This window comes from Toxorhynchites rutilus, chromosome 2, assembly GCF_029784135.1.
Source record: "Toxorhynchites rutilus septentrionalis strain SRP chromosome 2, ASM2978413v1, whole genome shotgun sequence".
In the NCBI taxonomy this organism is placed as follows: domain Eukaryota; kingdom Metazoa; phylum Arthropoda; class Insecta; order Diptera; family Culicidae; genus Toxorhynchites; species Toxorhynchites rutilus.
This window is the reverse complement of record NC_073745.1, coordinates 218,570,039-218,594,727: the sequence shown is the minus strand read 5'-3', so window position 1 is coordinate 218,594,727 and position 24,689 is coordinate 218,570,039. Positions and strand designations below refer to the sequence as shown.

At 41.0% G+C, this 24,689-nt stretch overlaps 1 protein-coding gene and 1 long non-coding RNA gene across 2 annotated transcripts; one reads left to right on the top strand and one right to left on the bottom strand.

Moving 5' to 3' along the window:
• Nucleotides 1-4,083: 4,083 nt before the first annotated feature.
• LOC129767719 (carboxypeptidase B-like) lies at nucleotides 4,084-5,988 on the bottom strand. Its single transcript, XM_055768877.1, has 2 exons — nucleotides 5,731-5,988; nucleotides 4,084-5,649 (listed from the first exon to the last, which is right to left on the bottom strand). The coding sequence occupies exons 1-2, from the start codon at nucleotides 5,796-5,798 to the stop codon at nucleotides 4,581-4,583; spliced, it is 1,137 nt and encodes a 378-aa protein (XP_055624852.1). The 5' UTR covers nucleotides 5,799-5,988; the 3' UTR covers nucleotides 4,084-4,580.
• On the top strand, nucleotides 4,717-10,377 carry LOC129767720 (uncharacterized). Its single transcript, XR_008741568.1, has 3 exons — nucleotides 4,717-8,725; nucleotides 8,783-9,193; nucleotides 9,261-10,377. It is a non-coding gene; the product is annotated as an uncharacterized LOC129767720 (long non-coding RNA).
• Nucleotides 10,378-24,689: the final 14,312 nt, after the last annotated feature.

Sequence of the window (24,689 nt, the reverse complement as noted above, 5' to 3'; positions counted from 1 at the left end):
TTCCCAGATTTATGGATAGGAACGATAACGGCAGATTTCCAGTATGCTGGGAAGATTCGTTCCTGAAGCGATCGATTGAGTAGACGAGCAATTGGATTCGCAAGTTCTTTGGAGCATTTTTTCAACAACAAGGGTGGTATACCATCTGTGCCATATCCCTTTTTGATATCCAGATCCTCTAAGGCTTCCAGTACTTCACTCATAGAAAATTGCAGGATGGGCAGATTTATGTTGTGCGTAGGAATGTGAGCAAAACAATTCCTCCTTGGTACAGGTGACGCTTTGCTAAACACGCTCTCGAAAAACATAGAAAACAGATTAGCAGCTTCCGTATTCGTGTGGGACTGGACATCTTTGAAGTTGACGTTACGTGGGATGCGAGTTGAAGTTTGCCGTTGCTTCACGAAGTTCCAAAAGCGCGATGGATTTTGCCTCATGCTGGCTTGGATCCTTGATAAATAGTCGTCGTAGGCGGACGACAGCATTGATTTGTACGACATTTCAATTTCACGGAGATTTTCACGGTCGCTCTCAGATTTTGAAATAAAGAAACGGCGACGATACTTCCTGAGGACATTACGAAGATGTCGTAGCTCTGAGGTCCACCACGGTTTACTGGAAGTGCAGAATGTTCGTCTTTTCCGTGGTACATAGTCATTAAGCACCGAATAAAGCTTGTCATAAAATATTGCTACTATTCCATCCACAGATCCAGATAGTAGTAACGAATCCCAATCAACGGCCGCCAATGCCAATTTAATTTGTCCGAAATCACAGGAATAAAAATCGTAGAAAAAATTATCGTCTGACTCGATTTGTGTAGTGAAATCATCGCTGCATTCGTCCAAAAGCAACACAACAGGCGCATGGTGATTGTCGATGGGCAGCAGAGGTTCCGTCGGTTCTATTAGGTCAAGTTGACCTGGGTGACTGACAAAAATGAGATCGAGTAATCTGGCGTTCACATTCGCATATCGATTAATCTGTTGCAATCCGGTGGTAAACATAGTATCAAAGTGCCTGCTCTTGCTCCGAAGAAACATTGGAGGGAATGAAGCCGTTTACATCCTCATCCAACTGCCAGCGTAAATTTGGGAGGTTAAAGTCACCTACAGATACGATAATATCTTCAGTAGAAGCACGGTTCGCAACATCCTGCACTGCGTTTGCATGTGCACAATAAAAATCAGCACACGAGTTAGGTGGAAGGTAGATAGCGATAATGTAAAGGCATCTGTGTTGCAAACGTACGCAAACAGCCACTTGCTCCAGATGGTCGCAGTTTGACAGTGTAACTACCTCGCAGCTGAGATGATCCTTAACAGCGATAAGTACATCACCTCCACGAGAGTGTTGACTTGATAACACACTACGGTCACAACGATAAAATTTATAATCCGATGAGATTTCAGCACTGTCGATATCTGCCCGAAGCCAAGTTTCTGTGAACACAATCACATCGTAATCGCAGCTGGAAAGCAGCAAGCGTAGCTGCACAATCTTGGTACGTATTCCTCTTACATTCTGATAATACACAGAAAAGATGCGGCGGGGCAAACATACTTTCGGTTCGAATACGGGTATAGTCGCACTGGGTACATCAGAGTCTCCTGTCGTCGATCGGCTGGAAGCAATGTGCGTTACCGGTAGGGAGACGTTCAAGTTAAATGTATATTTGCCTGAATTAGGGACTTGGAAGACCCCTTCACCAACATCGTGCACAGGGCCGGGATGACTGTTGATCGCTGGCTGGAGTGACTCGACTGTGACGAGAGGATTCGGGACTTCCATACGATTTGCAGGCGTGTATCCCGGTAACATTGAAGAGGTTGATACAGATGCAAGGTTGGGCAGATCCGAAAAAATCATAAAATTTCGGTGTTGGTTTAGAAATTCCTCTGACGTAGAAGCACTGAAAGCGACTGGTATTATCGGGAGTACTGTCAACGAATCGAATGAGTACTTGCCTGTGGAAGCACAGTAGAAGACCCCATCTCCGCACCCAAACACAGGACCGGGACGACTGAAGATCGCTGGCAGGAGAGTCTCGACTGTGGAGGGGGGGTTAGGGGCTTCCAGTATGCTCAATTTATTGCGTCCCGGGGTAGAAGTAATCACCTCAGATTCGCGGTTGGGTTGTTTGGAGATGAATCTTCTTGAAGAACTAGCGAAGTGATTTTTTTCCTCAGCGGGAACCGAAAATTTGCGGCAGTATCTTCAAACTCTCTAAACATCAATCCTTCAGGCCATGTTGCAGGGTCAAGTGCTTTATTTTTAAGCGATTCATCCAATCCAATTTTGAAAGAGACGAATGAAAGCGTGTTAGTGTCTTTTCCTTTCGGAACTAGCTTGAATACCGATGGATCACACTCAGTTTCGAGGTTAGCTTTCGTCATGACGCGTACAGCTTCCTCTGTGACGTCTGGTCTAATTCTAGACAAATATAGCCAGAATTTTTTATCTTCGTCGCTTTTAAAAATTGGAACTGAAAGCACATTATCCTGGGTAGGTTTGCTTCCAATTTGACATGTTTCGGGTCGTGCTGTGGATTCCAACAAGCGGAGACGTTTTGCACCTCTTGGCTGATTTATGACTGGCCAAGCAGAACTTGTTGGTGGCGAGAGAAGTGCAGTAGACTTTGAACTTATCTGTTTGATCTCGGTTCGTAGTTCGGAAATCGCCGTCGAAAGTAAATTCAATGGGGATTCCTTATCGGTTTTGCTCGAGATAACCCGAAATTGGGAATTTTGGAACAATTCTGCACAGTCGTCACACATCCAAAACAAGTTTTTACCGTTGAATGTAAAATATGACTGCAGCGCACGTGATACCCCCGAGCAGGTGATAATATGAAAGAACGCTCCACAGTAACCACGGCAAACAACCATATCGATGCCAGTAATTGTTTCAGAGCATTTTTTACACTGTTTTGCCATGATGATGCGCCTAAACTTAGATCGACTCGTAATCTTATAAGCTTTTTTTGAACAGCAAAGCTTGCGAGTGATTAGTTAGACTTTTTCCCAGTAGATGTCGCTTCAATTAAAAAAAATTGGCGTGGAGTGTAATACACCTTTGTTGATTTGCTCCACAAACGAAAACACAACACTCGCGAAATACTACAATATGACACAACGGTACGACGAATCAACACATATATTCAACAACGGAATCTAATAAACAGCGTCAGCTCGGTAATCAAATTAAATTAGGCCGAAAAACTCAAAAAATAACGAAAAATATTACGACTCGAAATCAATACCAGTGAACACAGAGCAGTGTTGCATATAGAGTGATGAAATAAATAAGCGATTTTGAGGTATTCGAAGCTGTACTAACTATTTCCCGCTTATCCCGGTCAGAGAGCTTCGATTTACGTGGAACTCTCTCCTTCTCACCGTATTCTTGAGGATTCGCCAAATAATTGAGCACTACTGAATGGGATCGCCTAATCCGACGAGAAATTTCTCTGATATCAACATTTTCTTGGTGAAATGCATCGATTTGTCTTTCTTCTCTCTCTCCGTGAGCCCTTTTCCTTCGGCATTTTCAAGATTGATTGATCAAAACAACTACAACAACGGAAAATGTAACTGGTCTTAAACTTGACAGTTGAAAAATACGAAAACATTCGTTTACGCTCAGCGCTTGCATACACACATATGAAAATCATACAGTGTATGGTGGTCACCAATACTTACACACTAGAATATAAATTGAATCATTGTTTGTTTATAATGACACAAAGCAGCAAGATCATCATCTGGTCTTATAGAAGTTGGACAGAGTATAAATTGGCTGCCAAATAAGTGGAAAAACAGCTGATGCAATCGATGAGGAGCTGTGTTCGAAAAAGGTTCAAGCAATGGGATATGGTAACACATAAGACTGAAACAATTATCGTACCATAAAACCCGGAATTGTATACTCTATACATTGAAAAACAGAAAAGATCAAACATTTATAACTTTTTCTGGATTTTGAAATGATTTTTAAAAATTATTTACGGCTGATTCAGGCGTGATATTATCTACATGCCTTTAAATACATGCCACTCCAAGTAGAAAAGGGTTTATTTCTCATTACCTTACATACTAAAAATCCCTATCTCCCCTGTCATTGGAAGAGGTTCGATGATACCAAAATTCTGTGGCATCTAATGCCATTCTAAATATTATTGTTTTTTCATACTGATGATATCTTTGAATATAGTCAACGTCGTGTGCATTTTTTGGTACATTGTCTATCACTCAACTATGAAGATTTTCGTTAAAATCTGTGACATAAAAACTGTGTTCCGGCAAGGTTGTGGTTGAGTGAAAGGATACTATTATATTTTATAGTCGCTCATATATTGAGAAATATGGTGCATTGAGTAAACACATACTCGATGGGTTTATTATCCGACACGTGTTTTTTCCACGGATGACGCATTCGAAAGTGGCTGTAAATAAAATCAATTGCCCCACTCAAGTGGTACTACATATACGACTTCTGTGATAATATAATAAGTACTCCTAATCCATTCATTCACTAGGCACAAGTGCGAAGTATGTACTCATTGAAACACTATCAGTAACTTACACCTTAGGCTGCAGCGCTTCGATAGCCATTGCACGTATTCCGGTGAAAGCCTCTTCTAGAAATGGCGCAATATTAGCTTGAGTCGGGTGAAATCCATTTTTATCGCCTGGAAGTTCCATTGTTATCACAATCGGTATTCGAGCGACGGCCAATGCATAGTCATCGCTACCACCCGACGCCTCGTAGAGAAGATTTGCCGCTCCGCCTACCCTATAGTTAGCGTTGTGCTTCAGTTTCATTGCCACCGATCCGGCACGTGCAACCGCATCCATGAGTTTCCATCGGCGAGAGAGGTCCTTTTTGAAACCCCACGGGTACAGCAGAAATCGTCCGTACGAGTGCAGTGATAGATAGAAGTCGATCGAACTGTTTTTGGATAACAGAAAATTGCGAAGCGCCCGGGTTTCGGGTTCGGAGAATGCCTCTGGACCCGCAAAGGTTGGAACACATTCGTTTCGGGAGGCCCCCTTTTCACCCCAGTGAAACCCGAAGTTACGATTGATGTCCGTGCCATGACAGCGTCTGTGCGGACGTCGTGTCTTGCGCCAATATTTGTCCACTTTGAGGGAGTATTCGTAGCCGTCTGGGTTGACGAGTGGTAGGATTATCCACGTGAGATTACTCAACAGATCGCGGCTTTCGTTGGCATGTCGGACTAGTCGATCGATCACATAGAGTGCTGTCGCCGGCGCAATCCATTCTCTGGCGTGGATTCCAGCATCGATAAGTATTGTTTTCGAAGGGTTTTTACTTGATATGGTGACTGCAGTCAGAGGTCGTTTTTCGTACGAATTGCCAATGAGGCTCAGCTTCACCATATCTGGACGCTTTTGTCGAACATAATTCAAATATTTGTGCATTTCCTCATAACTCAGGTACCTACGGGTGAAATCCAATGAATTCATTGTGCCATACGGACCATGCCTTTCTGGACGTGGTTTTTTTCGATATTGTTCAGCGGAAACAGGTGCTTCCTGAACGCCTTGGTTTGTAATTGTCTCAACTGTCGGTGGCAACATATCCGTCTGTTCATCGAATGTAGGTGTAACGTTGAACAGTCCCATTCTGAAACATATTTATCGCTTGTTATGTGTAGTAAATCATAAAGCAGCTGACAATGGCTAAATATAGATGGAATTGGCTTACCTGGTGCAAGCGATGAAGATCGTTCCGATATCGATAGTGGCGAGTAGCAGCAATGCTATTCGAAACATGTTCCCGGGGGTGCTTCGATAGTACTGAACAGCAGCTCATTGATTGGGTAACATGGTATGTAGGAATTTCCAAATAGTCAATTGTGTGATTCGGAGCTCTGACGAGTTTGTATGCCACCACGATGTAACGATATTCATTGGCTCGCTGCGAACGGTAGCGCAAGTACTCTCGAAATGAATATTGGCGATCGTGCGATGGAATGATAATAAGTTGTTTTCCTAATCCAGTGGATAACAAAGCGGATTAATCCACGATCCACGCTAGAATTTAATAATTAATGCAAAATTTTATTCTGACAGATTGATTATCAATCGGTGAGATGTTTCTCCCCGCGCTTTGATAATAAACGAGTGTCGTAGATGTGATTCAATTGTCGCAATGGGTTCGTTGGGAGGCATTTAGTTGTTTTCGGATTTATTCCAATTACATTCAGATGAAGACGTAGGGTAAGTTCGGGACATTTGGACCCCCTAAGCAAATCTAATATTTCCAAACCAATACGGTCTAAATTATTATTATTATTATTATTATTTTATTTGATCCATCTGACTTACATTCTACATGAATATGAAATTATAATTAAATGTAAATAAATAGTCGAAAACATAAAACATCAAGTTGTCATGTTGAAACGTTTCAAACGGTACTTAAATTCATCCACGGAACAACAGAAATCAAACAAATGAAACACATAATTAAATTCACGACACATCGATACAATCGGTTCATTTCATCCGTACTCGGTTCGTCTGAATTCTAGTCGCAGAAATTCCCTTGATCGTAGGACCACAGTCGGTGCGTTTAAATTAAACTGTTCAAGAATGTGGGAGGAGTCCGTATGTCCCAGTAGTACTTTGGCGACAAATAAAGCTTTTGCCGAGCTACGTCTTTGATGCAGAGTTTCTATCCCAAGCAGACGGCAACGGTCCTTATACGGTGGTAGGCCAGCCGAGTTAGTCCATGGTAGAAATCTCAATGCAAATTTAATGAATTGAGATTGAACAGCTTCAATTCTTTTTATCCACACGTGCGCATATGGACTCCATACCACTGAAGCCGTCTCCAGGACAGATCGAACAAGGGCGTAGTAAAGCGATCGGAGACAGTAAGGATCTCGAAAGTTGTTTGCAGCTCTCATTATGAAACCTAAGTTCCTGTTCGCCTTATTAATTATGTTAGAGTAATGATCTCTGAATGTGAGCTGTGAATCGAGATGAACTCCAAGGTCCTTTACAACGCTGGCTCTCTCGATCTGGCATCCACCAATATCGTAAACCCAGTGAATTGGAGATTTTTTTCGTGTGAAGGTGGTGACATAGCATTTCTGGACGCTGATGGTCAGACGATTATAAAACCAGCTTTCAAATTGATTAATTTTTTTTCCTGTTGGGTACATTTTCCACTACGACCAGTTATTTCATCTATTGTGGCGAAATTGATTAATAAGTCGCTGCAGTTCCTTACAATCCTCGGTGGATCTAACTGTTAAGTAGAGCTTGAGATCATCCGCATACATAATTCGACAACCTGGTGGGGTGAGCAAGCACACATCATTGAAAAATATCGAAAACAATAACGGTCCCAGGTTGCTTCCTTGTGGAACTCCAGAACAATTCGTAAATGTATAGGACTGCGATGATCCGAGCTTCACGGTGAGTGGCCTGTTGACTAAGTAGGAACTCAGCCATCTACTGAAGTGTGAACAAGCACCTAATCGCTTCATCTTAGCAATCAGCAATTGATGATCCACACGGTCAAAGGCAGCCTTCAGGTCAGTGTAAACAGTGTCGATTTGTACACCATTCTCAATTGCCCTGACGCAATACGATGAAAAATCCACCAGATTCGTGTTAATCGACCTTCCATTGAAGAAACCATGTTGATCAGGAGGCGAGATGTATGATTTGACGGCATTGAAAAGCACGCCACCAACAAGTATCTCGAATAGCTTAGACCCAGCGCATAGAGAGGTTATGCCACGATACGTAGACACGTCACGTTTATCACCTTTTTTAAGGATAGGAAACATCACTGATGCTTTCCAATTCTCCGGAAACTTCCCCTCTGATAGTGACTTGTTGATGATGATTGACAACGGAGCAGCAATAGCCTCAGCACACTTTTTAAAAACGATCGGTGGAATTCCATCAGGTCCAACGGCCGAGGAAGATTTCAATCTGCGAATCGCGTCAAGAACGCTTTGCTCTGTAAATGTGAAATTTCTCATCTCAATTACGTTTCTGGGTACATTCTCTAGTGCCAGGTCCATGGCTTGATCCGTGATGAAATTCGCTTTAAACACGCTGGAGAAATGCTTAGCGAACAGATCGCAAATTCTCATACGAGACTCAGCTGCTCTATCATCAAGAAACATAGATTTTGGAAGACCGCTCGTTTTGCGTTTTTCATTCATAAAAGCCCAAAAACTTTTAGGGTTTCGTTTGAGATTATTCTCTTTGCGTTTTACGTACCTTGAGTAGAGTAGCCGGTTTTGAGTGGGGTATCTTCGACTGGCAGCATTAAACTGTTGTTTTACTATTGGATTCCGGTGAATAGTATATCTTCTCAGTGCAGCTGCTCTCTGGCGTTTCAGTTCGCGCAGCTGGTGATTCGACCATGGGGGTTCACTTCGGCGGCGCCTAGGGGGCACAAAGCGGCGAAATAATTGTACAAGCGTGTTGGTGAATATGGAGACAGCAACGTCAATATTGTTATCACGAAGCTGAATCCAATCGCAGCTCGACTAATTTCATCGAAATTTGCTTTGTGAAAGTCCAATCTCACATCATCTATCATCGTAATCATCGTAACTCACAGGCTCTGGGAAATGCATTCTAGCGACAACAGCAGGATGAAACACGTCAGCTTCAATGAGAGGTTCGGGAGCCTCTGTCACAGTGCATTTGGAGACAGCCTCTGCGTTTATGTATATCAGATCCAATGTACGGTCTCTGTTATTTTTGACGTCATTCATTTGTTTCAGGTTCATAGTAGACATTCCATCGACAAGATACGCGCTAGATGTTCAAAATTTGGACTCTAAAGGATCAGCCTACAGAAATCCAGTAGTGGAACTCGACCGGACAAGGTGAGGTTGACTGTAATCTCCAAGAAGAATATGAGAATCACTCGGTTTCAAAGATTCAGTGATACTGGAAATGGACTCAAGATGTTTTTCGAGCTTGTCAGCATTACCCGCAAGCTCTGGCGCCAAATATACCGCTCCAATAATAATAATACTGTCTGGTCCATGCATATTCACCCAAAGATGCTCCACTAAATCACTAACTTGCGCCACTGTTTTTGAAGAGCTAAACTTCTTCGATACCGCAATGAGTACGCCGCCTCCTCTTTTTTATGAATCATACTCCGTATTCGATGCAGCCAGAAACAGGTCATTAATTTTGGTACGAAGTCCTCTCACATTCTGATAGAAAACTGTTATGCTTCTCCTGTTGTAGAAATCGTCATTATGTTGCGCGTTTCGTGTATTCTGGTCAGATACTGTTGGAAATCTGTGAACGACGGATGAATCAGGAAGCGTATTGTTCGAAGTGGATATGTTCTTGCCTTGCCTTGAAAAGCAGGCTGGAAGACCTCTTCCGTAGCAGCAGACACAGGACCGGGACGACTGCGTAGACTGGAACTGAGTCGATTCGATTGCAGAGATGAACTGTTTGATTGATCGGTCACGACTGTGCTGCGCATAGAAGAGGCTTCCATCGTGCTTATTGACGTGCGTCCCGGTAACTGCTTAACACCTCCGGTGGTCTCAATGTGCAGTGAAGCTTGTTGATAGCAGACGTTTTGTGAAGAATTGCTGAAACCAGAACTTTGATGAAAGAGCAACGATTCTTTATCGGAAGAATACTTGCCTGACAGAGCAGGCTGGGCTGCCCTATCTCCACCATCGAGCACAGAGCCGGGACGACTGCAGTAGGAACTGATATGATGTGGCTCGACTGTGTCGAGAGGAAAAGGGCTACCCATATGACCTGTTTGTGTGCGTCCCGGGTTGCCCTCGGTGCCGAATGTCGGTTGTTCGCTTTTTGTCACCTCTATGAGAATTTCGGACGAGTAGAAGCAGCATCGTTTTTTTGGTTCAGATCAAATGCTCGAACAGTGACTCCTTCTGGCCAGTACCAGCGTTCGCCGACCACGTTGGAAACAGCCTTACTGACGGTAACTTTGAATGACACAAAGGACAGGTCCGCTAGACTTTTCCCACGAGGAACTAGCTTCACAACTTTTACTAACGATGAGTCCACATTCGCAATGTCATGAATATGTTGTTTAACATCGTCTTCTTTTTGATCCGGGGTGAACGGGGTCACATAAAAGGCTACCATCTCTTCAGAGGCCTGTCCAATTTTGGCAACGCTTAAAGTTCCCGTGCAACGCCGGATAACGCCGGTGTGGTTACTGTTACTGTTACTGGGCGAGGCGTGATGACCGGAGATGACAGATTGCGGCTGATTCTTATTACCATCACGATGAGCAAGGGATGAAGACGAAGACTCGATGACAGATGGTTTGCTCGAGTTATTGATTAGCACAGCCGGTGTAGATGCAGTCGTTTGGGGAGTGGTCCGAGACTCTCGCTGCGATAAAATTTATAAATATAAGTCACATTGTACACTGAGCTACACATGTTTTCTCTCAATCAATAATGTTCAATCCTCATATCAAGCTTCAAACTCAAATATATAATTAAATGAAAGAGATAATTTTTGGACATTAAAATTTGATACGTGATGATGATTCGAGGTGATTTGGTAATGTGTGTGTTTCATCGAAAAAAAAACAACATACTTATGTATGTTGCCATGTATGTATGCCAGAAGAATTGCATTGAGACCATGCAATTCCTTTTTCATCTTTTTTGCATGGTCTTAATTATTTTTTTCAGTCGCTTCAAATGCCATTTCTCGGATATCATGTGACGTGAAACCATATAGCTCAAGACGAGAATATGATTTACCATCTCCAAATCCTGCTGAGTTGGAAACACCGTTCTATGTGATTCTTCGGATGCGGCCGACGAATTTTGCATGAATCTCTTCAGTGTTGTTCAAACATCTTCAAACACTTTCGATGCTTTGTACAAAGATTTTTTTAAAATGATGATGGTTCCGCCTCCTTCCTCTACGGAGGTTTGAGCAAGATGAGTTATCTAAAAGATAATTTATTTTTCTCAGCATTGAAACCTGTTTAGCAAAAGAAAACGAACTGATTTTTTTACAGATATAAATTCGTATATAGCATTGCAATGTCAGAAACAACCCAAGCCGATACCCAGTCGCGTCCGCCACTGAGCCGATACGGTCCCGACAAGACTCTTGCAGCCAATTGGTTCACCAAAGCACAAGTTCGTCCTTGATGGCCTGCGTTGCTCTTTCAGGCTCCTCCTTCTTCCAACGATGTCTGTCCATCCTTTTTTTGCGCGGCATCTGGAATCAATTAGATCAAAGAAAAGTTTCAAACCTGTATGACCAATTCATTCCACCCCACCCCAATTCACGTGTCCATGTGGCCCCTCACAACATGAAAAAATTAAAATGCAATTTATTTCATTCATTATGGTTCCTGTTCTGTAGGCGAACAAAATTTTACTGCACAGTACACGAGTTTGTTTAATCAGCGGAACAAATCTTAACCAAAGTTTTTTACGTTATGTACATACGGTTCAACAATAAAAGGAGATGACATTATAAAAATCCAAGTTGGGCCGTATTTTTAGAGATAAAGGTGTGGTCCAAATCACCTCGACTAACCCTATGTACTGCATATCGTGGTGCCACATAATAATGTCATAGCATCGAACTAGAATATGTTACTGTTTTGTTATTTTGGGCTCTAGGTTTATGTTTAAATATAACGCTTCAAAATATATCTATATATGTAAGTCAACAAAATAGTTTATAACAACTCACACACAACACGTGAGTCGTAAGTCGACGAACATGGAAAAAATAAAATAGTAGGCGGAGGCGATCTGGCGTAGTGGTAACATCCATGCCTCTCACGCTAAAGGTCACGAGTTCAATTCTCACTCCCGACATTCTTCCAAAAATGGAAGTAAAAAGTGACGAACCAGCCAAATGAGTTGAAAATCACTATAATACAGATAATAAAAAAAAAAAAATAGTAGGCGATGGGAGGAGAAAAGAATTTGGAAGAATCTAGAATTTGTTACTTGGCAAGAGTCATACAAAAAATCTGCCATTTACTGGTTGACCTCGGTGCTGAAAACATGCACTATAACCATCAAGATCATTCAGTCTAATAGTGACAGAATAATAGATATCGATCATCAAAAAGATTGAAGGAATCAGGATCCGTTAACTTATCCGCTAAGAAAGCCGTTGAAAGTGTGCTGATTTCATGGCACAGCATCCAATTAAGCCCAGTGAGCTTAAATCTCTGTAACCGTGAAGCCACTACTGGATAAACCAGCTCTTCGAGTGGATCAGTACCAGTACAGCCACGAGATCCCGTTTGATCCGCATCAGAATCAGTAGCAGCCGGCCGACCATCACACCACACTTACACACACAGGCATTGTAACCTAGGTAACAATAAAAATAGAAAAAATATATACTTACCTGTTTTGCATTGAGTGATAGTGAGCCTTTGATACGCGAAATCACCTCAAACACGAGGGAAGCCGACCCTGAGAGCATACGGCCTCAAACTCGTGCTAGCCACAATAAAAGAGGCCTTGAGTGCCCAACCTCAACAATCCCCGAGGATTAGACCAGGGATTGAGGTTAGAGGGAGGTCCGTCTGACCCCGAGAGAGTAATAAATGGCGCCCAACATAAAAGATTGGAAGCGGTCAAGAGCTTACGATTCACTAATATTTTCGGAGCGTTGAAGGTGTTAGGTTAGGTGCAGGTACTCTACAGTCAAAGTATCCGGATAGTGCATGAACACTATTTCTCGACAAAAATAACATTCTATTTAAACAATGCTTTCTAGTGCGTGTACAATAACGAAAGTGAACTGATTAGCGTGGTTAGAATCAAATAGCGGGAATTCATTCGCGGGGGAAATCGAGCGATCGAATTGTAGAGTGATTAACGGGTCTTGATTCAAATTGAGTTACCAAACATCACCTTGTTTCGGATTTGAGTAATATTCAGCGGTTCAAATATAGTTTTTTAATAATAATAATAATGAAGGTCCCGCCTCATTCCCCTACATAGGTTTGAGTTGGTCGATTATCTAGTTGATAATTAATTAATACATAACCAGTTTTACAAATAAAAAGGAACTGATTTAATTTGCAGATATGAAATCACCTCTTTGTGATATCGGTATTTCACTTAGCTTCGTCTAAAGGGTGTGTCACATCAAATTGCATCACGGAAAAAACGCTGTAGAAATTCACCCAGTAGACCGATCCTTTTGAAAATTTTAGACAGTAAAATAAAAACTATTAAACAATTTTTGGCATTTTCTTTTTATTCATACTTCGAGCCCAAGCCCGTATGCTCGCACCTTCCTCTTTACCCCGTCCATAAGGTTCTGTACAACGTCAGGTTGTAGTTTTTTTGAACAGAAATCCATTTTCTCTTGAAGTCCGCCTCCGATTTGACAACTTTTGGGTTCTTCCGGAGGGCCTGCTTCATAATCGCCCAATATTTCTCTATTGGGCGAAGCTCCAGCGCGTTGGGCGGGTTCTTTTCCTTTGGCACGAAGGTGACCCCGTTGGCTTCGTACCACTCCAACACGTCCTTTGAATAGTGGCACGAAGTTTCTGCTTGCGAATCTCCTCCGGAACGCTGAATTTGTCCTCTGCGGAGAAGAACAACAGGCCCGGCAGCTGACGAAAGTCCGCTTTGACGTAGGTTTCGTCGTCCATTACCAGGCAATGCGGCATCGTCAGCAATTCGGTGTACAGCTTCCGGGCTCGCGTCTTCCCCACCATGTTTTGCCTTTCGTCGTGGTTAGGAGCCTTCTGAACCTTGTATGTACGCAGGCCCTCCCGCTGCTTGGTCCGCTGGACGAATGAACTTGACAAATTCAGCTTATTGGCGACATCCCGGACCGAACTTCTCGGATCACGTCTAAACTGCTTAACTACGCGCTTGTGATCTTTTTCACTGACGGAGCATCCAAATAGCTATTGAGCCTTTTTTACTTGACAACAGTCGTTCCCTCGATCTTAAACGAACCCCAATCATTGCTGTGTTTCTTTTTAACGAAACTAACATATCCAATTCCACAATAAGAACAAACTCTACCATGTTCCAACCGCTATCACAATTCAGATTTCTCATGGCTGCATTATCGCGCGCGTGCTCAAACTTATGTAGACTACTTTCTATTTTCTTTTTTTTTTCTCTTTTCATTTCTATAAATATACAAAAAATCCTTCATTATCATTGGGACGAAGATGGCAGTTCATTCTTTCATACACATACACAAACACAATTCGTTAAAAACAGCTTCGTTCATTACAATTTAACCATTCATATTACATTTTTGATATGTGAAATACACTGTCGTTTAAAATCCACTAATGTGGTTGCTCTTTTAATGTGCCTAGGCATCGAATTGAAATAAGTTACACCTTTAAAAAATAGGGAGTTCTGTGACACTCTACTTAAGAAGTTAGGTGTTCATGCTTCGTCTGCATTTCTGGTATTATATCTATTAATATCACTTCCTCTTTCAATTCGATCACACAAATATCGAGGCAGCAATCCGTTTATAATTTCGAAAACGAACACCATAGTTAAATATACAATCCTTTGCTTCACAGATAGCCATTGAAGCGTGTTTAGCATGAAAGCTGAGGAAGTGAATCTATTACAATGCAAAATTAAGCGCATTACTTTATTTTGTAAACGTTGTAGCCTCAACATTTGTGTTTCGTTAGCAAGAAGCTTCAAAGAATGGATGAACAGAAGTCTATGTGTGGCTATATTATTGATTTATATAATTGAACTTTACTCGAAATTGTCAACTCATTTCTTAAACGGCACATGATACCGTATTTTTTTGCAATTTTTTTGATGACATTATCTATGTGAGACTTAAAAAGCAGTTTGTCATCTATAGTAACACCAAGATACTTTATCTCTCTAACGCGATTAAGTGTCTCACCATTTATCTCTACCAAACACTCGGTGTTTTAATATCTCGAAGAAAATACCATGTACTTGGTTTTTCCAACATTTAATTTTAACTGCTTATAATTCAACTTATAATTCAATACTAAGACAATGCAAATCTCCATTTAAGTGCAATGCTGCGGATTCCAATTTTCTAGCTGCTATGAACAGAACTGTATCGTCCGCAAATAAATTTATATCGCAAAAACGTAAGACTCGTTTCATGTCATTTATGTACATTATGAATAAAATAGGCCCCAACACGCTTCCTTCCTTCACCGAACGTACTAGCTATTGGTTCAGAAACAGAATTAGCAAAAACAGTTCTCTGTATTCGATTACTCAAATAACTTTCAAACCATTTGAATGCCGAACCCTGCGGGCTAAACCAAAGCGCCTTTGTTCTCGATATATTCCTTTCACTTAGCTAACACCAAATTCAAGGCGGTTTCACAGGAATGTGATTCCCGATATCCCGATTGCTCTGGTGCTAGTAATGAGCTATTCAAATAGTTCACCTTTTGGCCTTTAACGGCTAATTCTAGCAGTTTTTCTATAGTGTGCAACATATTGATAGGACGAAAATCTTTGGATTTAATCGTCCCAGCAATTTTTTGTATTGGAACCACTAACGATTCCTTCCAAACTTTGGGCACGTGCCCAGTTCATAATGAATCATTTATCAGGTCCAGCAGGGAATGTCCAATAACATGAAAGCAATCTTGAACAACTTTTGCATTGACGTTATCAATGCCAGCCGACTTTTCTAGTACAAAACAAATTCTTTTAAGGTCCGCAAAAGTGAAAACAATCCAGTTTACATCCACTGGCCGTCGGCTGTACTATTTCGTCAGGTTAACTTACCAAATCGATACTTTCATTAATAAGTGAAACACTGTCAACGAAATATGAATTGAACTTATTGGCTATTTATTAGGTTTTCTGATGTTATAACTGAATTCTCGAAAGTTATGGATCGCGGGCAACTGTTTTTAGATTTCATCAACCTTTTTAAAATTTTCCACAGCTGTTTGCTATTATTTTTGTTCTGATCGATCTTTCTCTGGATATGATCTGTTCTAGTTTTTTTCAACGATCTCGAATAATTATTGCGAGCAACTGTATAATAACGTCAATCGATAGCACTATTAGTTCTACGAAACGTCTTGTAACATCTATCCCTCGTACGTTTCATTCGCACTATGTCAAGACAATACCAAAAGCTCGTGTTTTCAGTCTTGACCAACTTAAGTTTGACTAGTTTTTACTTATGTTGAGTGATCACAACGCATTATTTACACAATGGATCTACAAACAATGTACAAATACGTGGATGTGTTCCACCTGCCGATTGATGAAGTGGAACATGAATTACTGATTCGGAAGATGTTGGTTGATTTAGATCAACATGAAAGTGTTAAGAGGAGAAAACTGAAAGATTGTATGAAGTTAGAGAGAGAAACAGAAGAGTTTGTGGTTTCTCAAAGTTGGAGAGCGGTTAAAGAAGAAATGTCCATCATTGCGACTAAACTTCACGTAATTGAAAAATTGCTTGACAACCCAAAAATTGGGGGTCTTCGTAGCCACATTGGTTGCGCGTTCGCTTAGTGAGCGATCGATCGTGAGTTCAAAACTCAGGACCCTCATTGACCATCTTTGTGTTGTTACAGAATAGCTACGTCCACGCAACAATCATCAACGATGGAGATCGATCCACGGTCGAAATAAGATCGATTTATCCATACAACTGCTCTGCTCTGCAAGACACATCGGGCTGCTGTTCTATAAAGAACTCAACAATGATCAATCAACTGTCTCCGCTGTCCGGTGGTCCCACTGGATAATAGAAGAACAGAAAGAGCTTGAGCTTGAGCTTGGGTAGACTGTACAATTCGTAGTTGCTCTTCGTGATTGACCTGAACCAACCAAATTGCACAAAGAACACACAGAATGACGCTTGGGACTAGCAAATCATTCTCGTTGTGCAATTCTCGGTGATTCGAGCTTTAAATGGTCAATAACGACGCCGGCCACGTCCTTACAGTCACCAGGGGAAGGGAAGGAATGTTAGTATGATATTCGCCGCCCGAAGGCTAGAAGGGTCGCCTCTATAGCGTGGTTCCCTAGCGTTTATCATGGGAGGGATAGTTGTTAGTAAGGAGAGGTAAGAATCAGGATTCACTTAGGTAAGTGATGTGATTATAAAAACGCTAACTATCGACCACTTGACGAAATGAAATTCCGAAAATCTCACGTGTCACGATTATCTTTAGGTATCCTGAAAAGGAAAACCACAATCGCGAGGACGGAGAGTTATGGGAAACCTGAGAAGGTAACCAATAAAACTCATCTAAAATCAATTGGACCCACGATATATTCCCTTAATTCATTTCGCATACTTTATATCTAACTTGAATCGTATCAACGGAGAATCATCTTTGGGAAACCTTAGAAGGTAACCGAGAAAACTCGTTTAGAATCAATCGGGCTAACGAAATATTCCGTTAATCAACGAGCGTATTATTTATCGAACTGCAACGGTGGGCAAGAATTTAAGAATTAATATATAATTAAAGAACTAATTAAATTAAAAATTGAAGAATTAAAGAATTAAATCAAAAGTACTATTCAGACGCATTCCGTTATATTCCAAACTGAACACAGTAAAAAAATGGGGCCATATTCGATAGCTGCCTGATCAACATTTTAAACATTTTAAACATATATAGAATACAAGATAATACAAGAATCACATATTTACACAAAGGAAATACTTATAATTTGTGACGTAGTTGCGCGACATACGTAATAACATGTCACGGCCACGCAAGTGCTAGAAAGAACTTGTCTATTATGCAAAACAATACCACCAATACATGTGATACGTTGTCGCTTCCTCCAGGGTAGCAACACAACACTGATTAGCCCGTTTAATGTATACAAGACGCGCGACTATATTCATTGGACGGAATTAATACACGAACACTAATAAATTAGAAAGGCTAATGGCACTTTTGTCCTTCTTATCGCTGCAACTTTTGCTCATGTTTTTTCCTTATTGTTCGCGAAACTTTTACGTTTTTCATCGTGAGAGCGATTATATTCGGAGAATGTGTGGGAAAGAACACACGCACATCTATTCAACCTCCGACGACGGTCACAGATATCAAAACACGAATATGAAACATAAACGAAACTACAAAATGGAAGGCAATAAAATATGACAATGTTTACTTTTTCTTTCTTCGTTCTCGCGCTGTTAAAATATATAAAAAGAAATCCTTCGGCCGTGAAGCGAGGAGAATTTAGTTAATGAGAACACCGATCATATTTCTGCGGTTACACTGCCACAAAAATCACTGCATACGGTTTCACTCGCGAAAAAACAAAAAAAAATTAACGAAACACGAAGCAAACTCTACATATTTTTTCTGAAACAAGTCCCTTTTCCAGAACAAAACCTAAAACACGATTTGACACGATTCCATTCGAGCGATTCCATACACGCACACGCAACGAAAAGAAAAACGCGCCAATACCCGAAACTAAGTGAACCGAGCACTAACACATGCGAGAAGAAAAAAAAGCGCCGCCGAACGCAATATTTGTTATCACATTATCCGGTTTCAGCCGGACCGGCAAATTTCCCAAATGGCAAATTTCGACCGTACCAACCTCTTTACGGCGCCGTGATGCAGCCGTCTACTGCGACTACAATGTTCGGCGACCGGACAAGAATGATCGGATAATAGAAGAACAGAAAGAATACTCTTACGCCTAAATGGCTACTGTGTGAATGTACCATATGTAATGGTATAGAAGGAATACTGGCGAATGGCAACTGTGTAATGTGCTAATTATAGATATATGATAACCATGTGACATGTACACGATTAAAAAATTCGGCTCTGTTACAGCTAAAATGATAATGAGCCTTAAATAAATAATTGGGATAAAAAAAAACCCAGAAATTGATGCTTGGCAGAGACAAAAACTTAAAAGTAGACTTGTTCATTATCGTGTGAGAATTTATTCACTTTCACAGTCTTCAGAGGCAGCGAAATACTTGCATGAAATTTCTAAATTGGGGAAACGAGCTTGTCAGATTTTTGTGAAATATTTTCCGGAAATGCAAGAGAGAAATGCAACTTCCAAAGCGGAAGCACAACAATCGAATACTGATATCAATCGGGTGATTGAAGAGGTTAAGAACGAAATAGGAGCGCTGAACGAAACGATAGAAAGAAATGGTATAGAAGAAGCAAAGAAGAGTCAGATTGAAAATGCGTTGGACGTAGGAAATGTATCAATGGAGTCGAAGGAAAATGGGATAGATTCATCAGTGAAAAGATCGGATGAAATGATGCTATATTAACATTTTCAAATCGTTTGTGGTACAGACAGCAGAACAGCAAAAGCTCATGAGAGAAGAAGAGATCGCGGAAGAGAGAAAGAGGGAACGCGAGTTCAAAGAAAATAGAGAACGGAAAAAGCGTCTTGAAAAATTGCTAATGAATTTGAACGAACAGTTGAGAGCCAATATACGTACACAGAATGAAATAGATCGAGCTTCGAAACAGACGATGAGCATGAAAATTGAATCCGATGAAGAAGATGTTTCGAGTACAGATAGCGAAGAAGTCGAAATAGAACGGAAATTCGAGGATATTAGAAAGGCAGATAAGAAGTTGGAACGGATGGAAAAATTAGCATGTCAGAAAATTAAAGGAATGGAGTTGAGAAAAGGCAATAGTTTTCTTTCTGAAAGGCATAACGAGAGACGTCACAGAGAAAAATAAGTATTCATCGTATTAAATATACTGGATAAAATAAAGTGCTAACGGTTTACTTCAATGTCAATGCTTACTTCAGCAAAGTTGACCTACGTATCACTATGCTTCGAACGTTATTCCTAAACTTGCTTTCTAAAGGGTTTACTCTGATTGGCGCAAAGATAAAATCCACCATCATTTGAAAACAAAGTAACAGTTCGGCTGAAAAGTTTATAAGGTTGACGTCTAGATGGCGCCTCTTGCAAAAATCTACTTGACTATCACAAAGCACCATCTTTCAATGGATACGTGTCAAAATTTGACAGCAATCGGTCGATTGGTTCGTGAGTTACAGCATTGAGAGTAAAGGCTACGAATCGCTTCCGCATCCACCGTATTCTCCAGATCTGGCCCCAGCGACTATATTTTGTTCGCAGACCTGAATGATGGCTGCCAAAAAAATTAAGACCGATCATTAAGTGATTACCGAAACTGAGGCCTATTTTGAGGAAAAACCGAAAGAGTACTATAAAAATGGTATCGAAAAGTTGCAAGATCGCTATAATCGCTGTATCGCCCTCGAAGGCAATTATGTTGAATAATAAAAGTGAATTTAAAAAAAAATGTTTTACTGTGTTACCTTATAAACTTGTCAGCCGAACTGTTATTCCAATATTAAACATTCCTTCAAACTTTTCGGTATTTCAGCCATTTCAGTATCGTTGATTTATTTTTTAGAAGAACAAAAATTACTTTTGGGTGCTTTGACGCTGAGGAAGCTTCCGGAAAAAGGCTGGAAAGCAAATCGGTCCAGTTAGTCATTCGGAAGCATCAGATGCTCGACAGTGTGGCCGATCGACCGGGAAAAGGACCAAAATGTAAGACTGATGCTAGAACGAACACGCTAATCATCCAATAAGTAGAAAAACCCCACGAACGACCATTCGGGCGATTAAAGAATGGTTGGATCTGGACCTTCCCAATTACACGATACTTGGTGGAATTGGACCTGAAGTGTTACTTCGCCAAAATGCGACCGATGATCAGTAACACGAACAAAAAAACGACTTCAGTATGCGAGGGACCATGGCAACAAGCCGCTGGAAATCTGGAAGCGCGTTATTTGCTCGAACGAGTCCAAGTTCGAACTGTTTAACAATAATATGCGACTCCGAGGGTGGCAGAAGAGCGACGAGAGTCTCCAGGACCGCCATCTACAATCGATTATGAAGCACGGTCGTTGAAGCATCATGGTGTGGGGCTGTTTCCCGTGGGTGGGAAACTTAGCAGCATTCTACCGATAGGCACGGATCAAACCAACGATGTGGCCGCCCTAAAGCCCCGACTTTGAACCCCATTTAGAATTTATGGGCGATTTTTGACGACAAGGTGGTCAAAACTGACGTTACGAACAAGCAAAACTATTTTGCTGCGTTGAAGAAGGCTTGGGATGAGCTGGATGAGCTCGTGAAGAGTAGGCGTTGTCAGTTGGTTATCGATACCAAAGGGGGTTATATTGACTATTAATTATTTGTTTTTATTATTTTTTTCAAACAACTATAAAAAAGTTTATTAAAGGTGCCCGTTTTGGGAACAAAAACCTTTTTTTGTTTTTCCAAAAAGTAAATCAACGAAACTGAAATCGCAGAATGGTCCACTAATTGCTTACTTTTACGTAGTATTGACTGGAATACCCAAAAATTTGAAAAAAACTTTTAATATTGGACCACTTTGATTTCGGATGAGGTTGTTTACTTGCACCCATCACTGTATATCGAATTATCATCAATAATTCGTTTTCCGTCGAAGCCACCGTTCAGTCCGGTGGCAGAAGAGAGATGTTTTTTATCCTATCTGTTTATTTTATTAGGCTCATTTAGCAATTCAACAGTAACAAAGCCGGATTTATTCATTTTTTATTTGACGATAATTTGTGGTGTATATTACACAGTTTCCATTTTAGTCGTTAGAGTATTCCTATCTTATCGATACACATTTTTTATCTATTATACAGTAGTCATTTGTAGCGATTCTGAGAGACCAGAATCGGTGACTTGATTATTAGCACGTCACTTGCTTGGACTGTTGTATCCTGCTATGCTAGGAACACAAACCACGAGGATAATGAGGATGTAATAATGACGGTGATGGTAAGCTGAATCCCACTGTTCTCGATCCTTTTCCTTATCCCTTTTATTCCCTAAATCAAACTTCACAGTCCTATCTCTACACTAGCTGTCATTTGTGAAATGGCGCTCCTCGGCGAAAGCCCAAAACGACAGCCGTGACGTGGCGACGAGTCCTGATGGTGGATACGCGACGAGTGACTAGTTCTTCTGAAATGTGCCGTGAGCGGGTCAACACGTCAATCGACATCCTTATTTGATTAGTTTGTCGAAATTTTCCTTCTCCATTTTAATTTCGCGAGTGGAAGTGGTGTACTAAGTAGAGGCATCCGTTCAGCGTCGCAGTCAAACGTGCGAATCGGGAGAGGTCGTGGATGGACCGCGAGGATAACTGCCAAGAAGTCATCGAGTCCCCACAAGTGGAAGAGCTTCCTTCAAGACGTATCCTGATCCGACGGTAGCGGTCGGTGGAGGTAAGCCCCAACCTGATTGTGACCTGAATCAGCGTCCTCACCGAGCGTGCGAGGAGCGATTAGGTGCAATCAGTTCCTGTATTTGACGGGTGAACGTTGGGTCACCGTGATATTCTCTCTTTTCGTTGCAGATCCGCTCTGCCCTCATAGCTCTACCGACAACGCGAGCTGCTTTCGAATAAGGGAGAAAAACAAACAAAAGAAATCCGTGCATGTGGTCACATGCGAACAATTATTTTATTTCAATTAATTATAATCATCCGCTACAATTCACTGAATTTAACTACACTTTATATCAGCCGAAGAAATCCAATTACACATTTATGCGTAAGAGTATTCCTATTCTATCGATACACATGTCGCCTTTTCGGCGTAAGAATATTCCTATTGTTCGAATGTTCACAGTTGGACTTTGCAGAGCGGGACTGTTGATATGAGGTTTCCATTGTTGTGTTATAAAAAGCAACAATTACCGATGTAGCAGACCGTACTGTGAGCGGTAAGGGACTGGGGTTACCGTCACATGATTGTCGCGTGGACGTTCTTGTGAATTGTACATCTTGACACAAAAAATCATCCGATCAGACTGAACGAGTAGCCGAATATTCTCGTCCCCGAGTTGGGAAATGCAGTGTTACTATCGACGGAGCGAAAAAAATTGTTATAAGGAGCTATTCGATTTTTTTGCGTGAGCGTTCAATCTGAAAGACCCTTCTTCTTCTTGAATGGCGTTAACGTTCCCTGTGGAACTTTTGCCGTCTCAACATATGCATTACCTAGCGTCATTCATTAATACTTAGTTGAGATTTCTTAAGCCAAATAACACGCCTTGAATGTATTCCGAGGGGCAAGCTCTAGAATACGCGTGACCACAGTGCAAGTCGGAGGAAATTTCTTTGACGAAAAATCCTCCGGCCAGAACGGGAATCGAACCCGAACACCCGGCATGATAATGTGAGACGCTAACCAACTCTGAAAGACCCTATACCTAGAATAATACAGAAAGATGGTCAACTGAGGGTCCCGAGCTCATGATCGTTCGCTTAGTAGCGGACAGGCAACCAATAGGCTACGAAGACCCCCAGAAATGGGATTTTGAGAAAGGGCTTAGTGTTTAGGCGAGCGAGACCATTTTCCTTTCACTTTGCCATTACTACTAAATTGATTTCCGAGAGGGGACCTGCTTATATATAGATTAATGTGCTTTGGATAGCCTGTTTTCAAAGCAATTTTAAGCTATTGAAACAAGTATCCGGGTTAATATTTACCAAGCATATAACTCTTGGACATTATGTTTTTCGTATGAAGTGGTTATTATGCCAGTCCGTTAAGCCGGAAAAGAGGTATTAACGTTCAAAACCTTGCAGTACATGGGTAATGCTCTCGTTTTCGAAACTTTGAACTTACACCCGGTACATAAATGGAAGACGTAGTCCTACATAAAAAAAAAAGTTCGCTCGTGTTGATCTAATCGGCTATTTTGAAAGTGAATTATTTCATGTGGTTTTGGATCTTCAATTCTCATCGACATGGTATAGGGCCAATTCAAGATATTCTTGGAACATCAAACGAAAATCAGATTCAGAATCGTCGCGTAATGAACCGGAATCTCGAGAATCTTGAACAATTGCTGCAAATGTCCCAACACCGCAGCCGTCGCCTCTGTCATTAGAGGGCGATATTTCAGGAGACTCATAGTTTCCTGTGAGGAGCTGGGAAAATTATGCGAGGGTCTTTGGTATGAACAGATGGCCTTCTACAAAACATGCCAAAAAAGTGAGCTTCTCGATGTCAGTCATTTGCGATCCGGCAAGGAAGAAATGCTTTAAGGGGGTATTCTAGTGTAGAGGCACGAATCTCAGACGTTATTTCGAGCTCCGGAATAATAAAACAAAGAATATTTTTACTATCTATTATATCACTATTTGTTTATCGATCTTTGAACAATAAATAAAATGAACGGAGAAAACATATTCATAATTACATTAGTTACAAGCTGACGAAGTGAAGGGGATAAAAAAAGTTGTGTCATGGCGTACACAATAACAGACCTTCTGGTAATCTGAAACAAAAAAAAACGAACAGATTCTGAATCAGTAAAAATGCCGCTATTGCATGAACCTCGTACAAGTCGAAACCTTTTTTTTGACAAAATGACGACCGTTTGAAAACAAAAATGTTGTTTAACGTTTTTTCTTGCGTTTCCCGATTTTTTCAAAATAGTTCAATTAAAAAAAATGATTCTAGTTCATGCGACAGAGAGACGATAGAGATTGTATTCATATAAATTCGACATAAATCAGTTCAATAGAACTTGAGATATCATGCACGTCAGTTTGAAAAAAACTAGTTTCGTGAAAAACGCTTTTGAAGTTGATTGTTATGGCCGCTCTAGGTT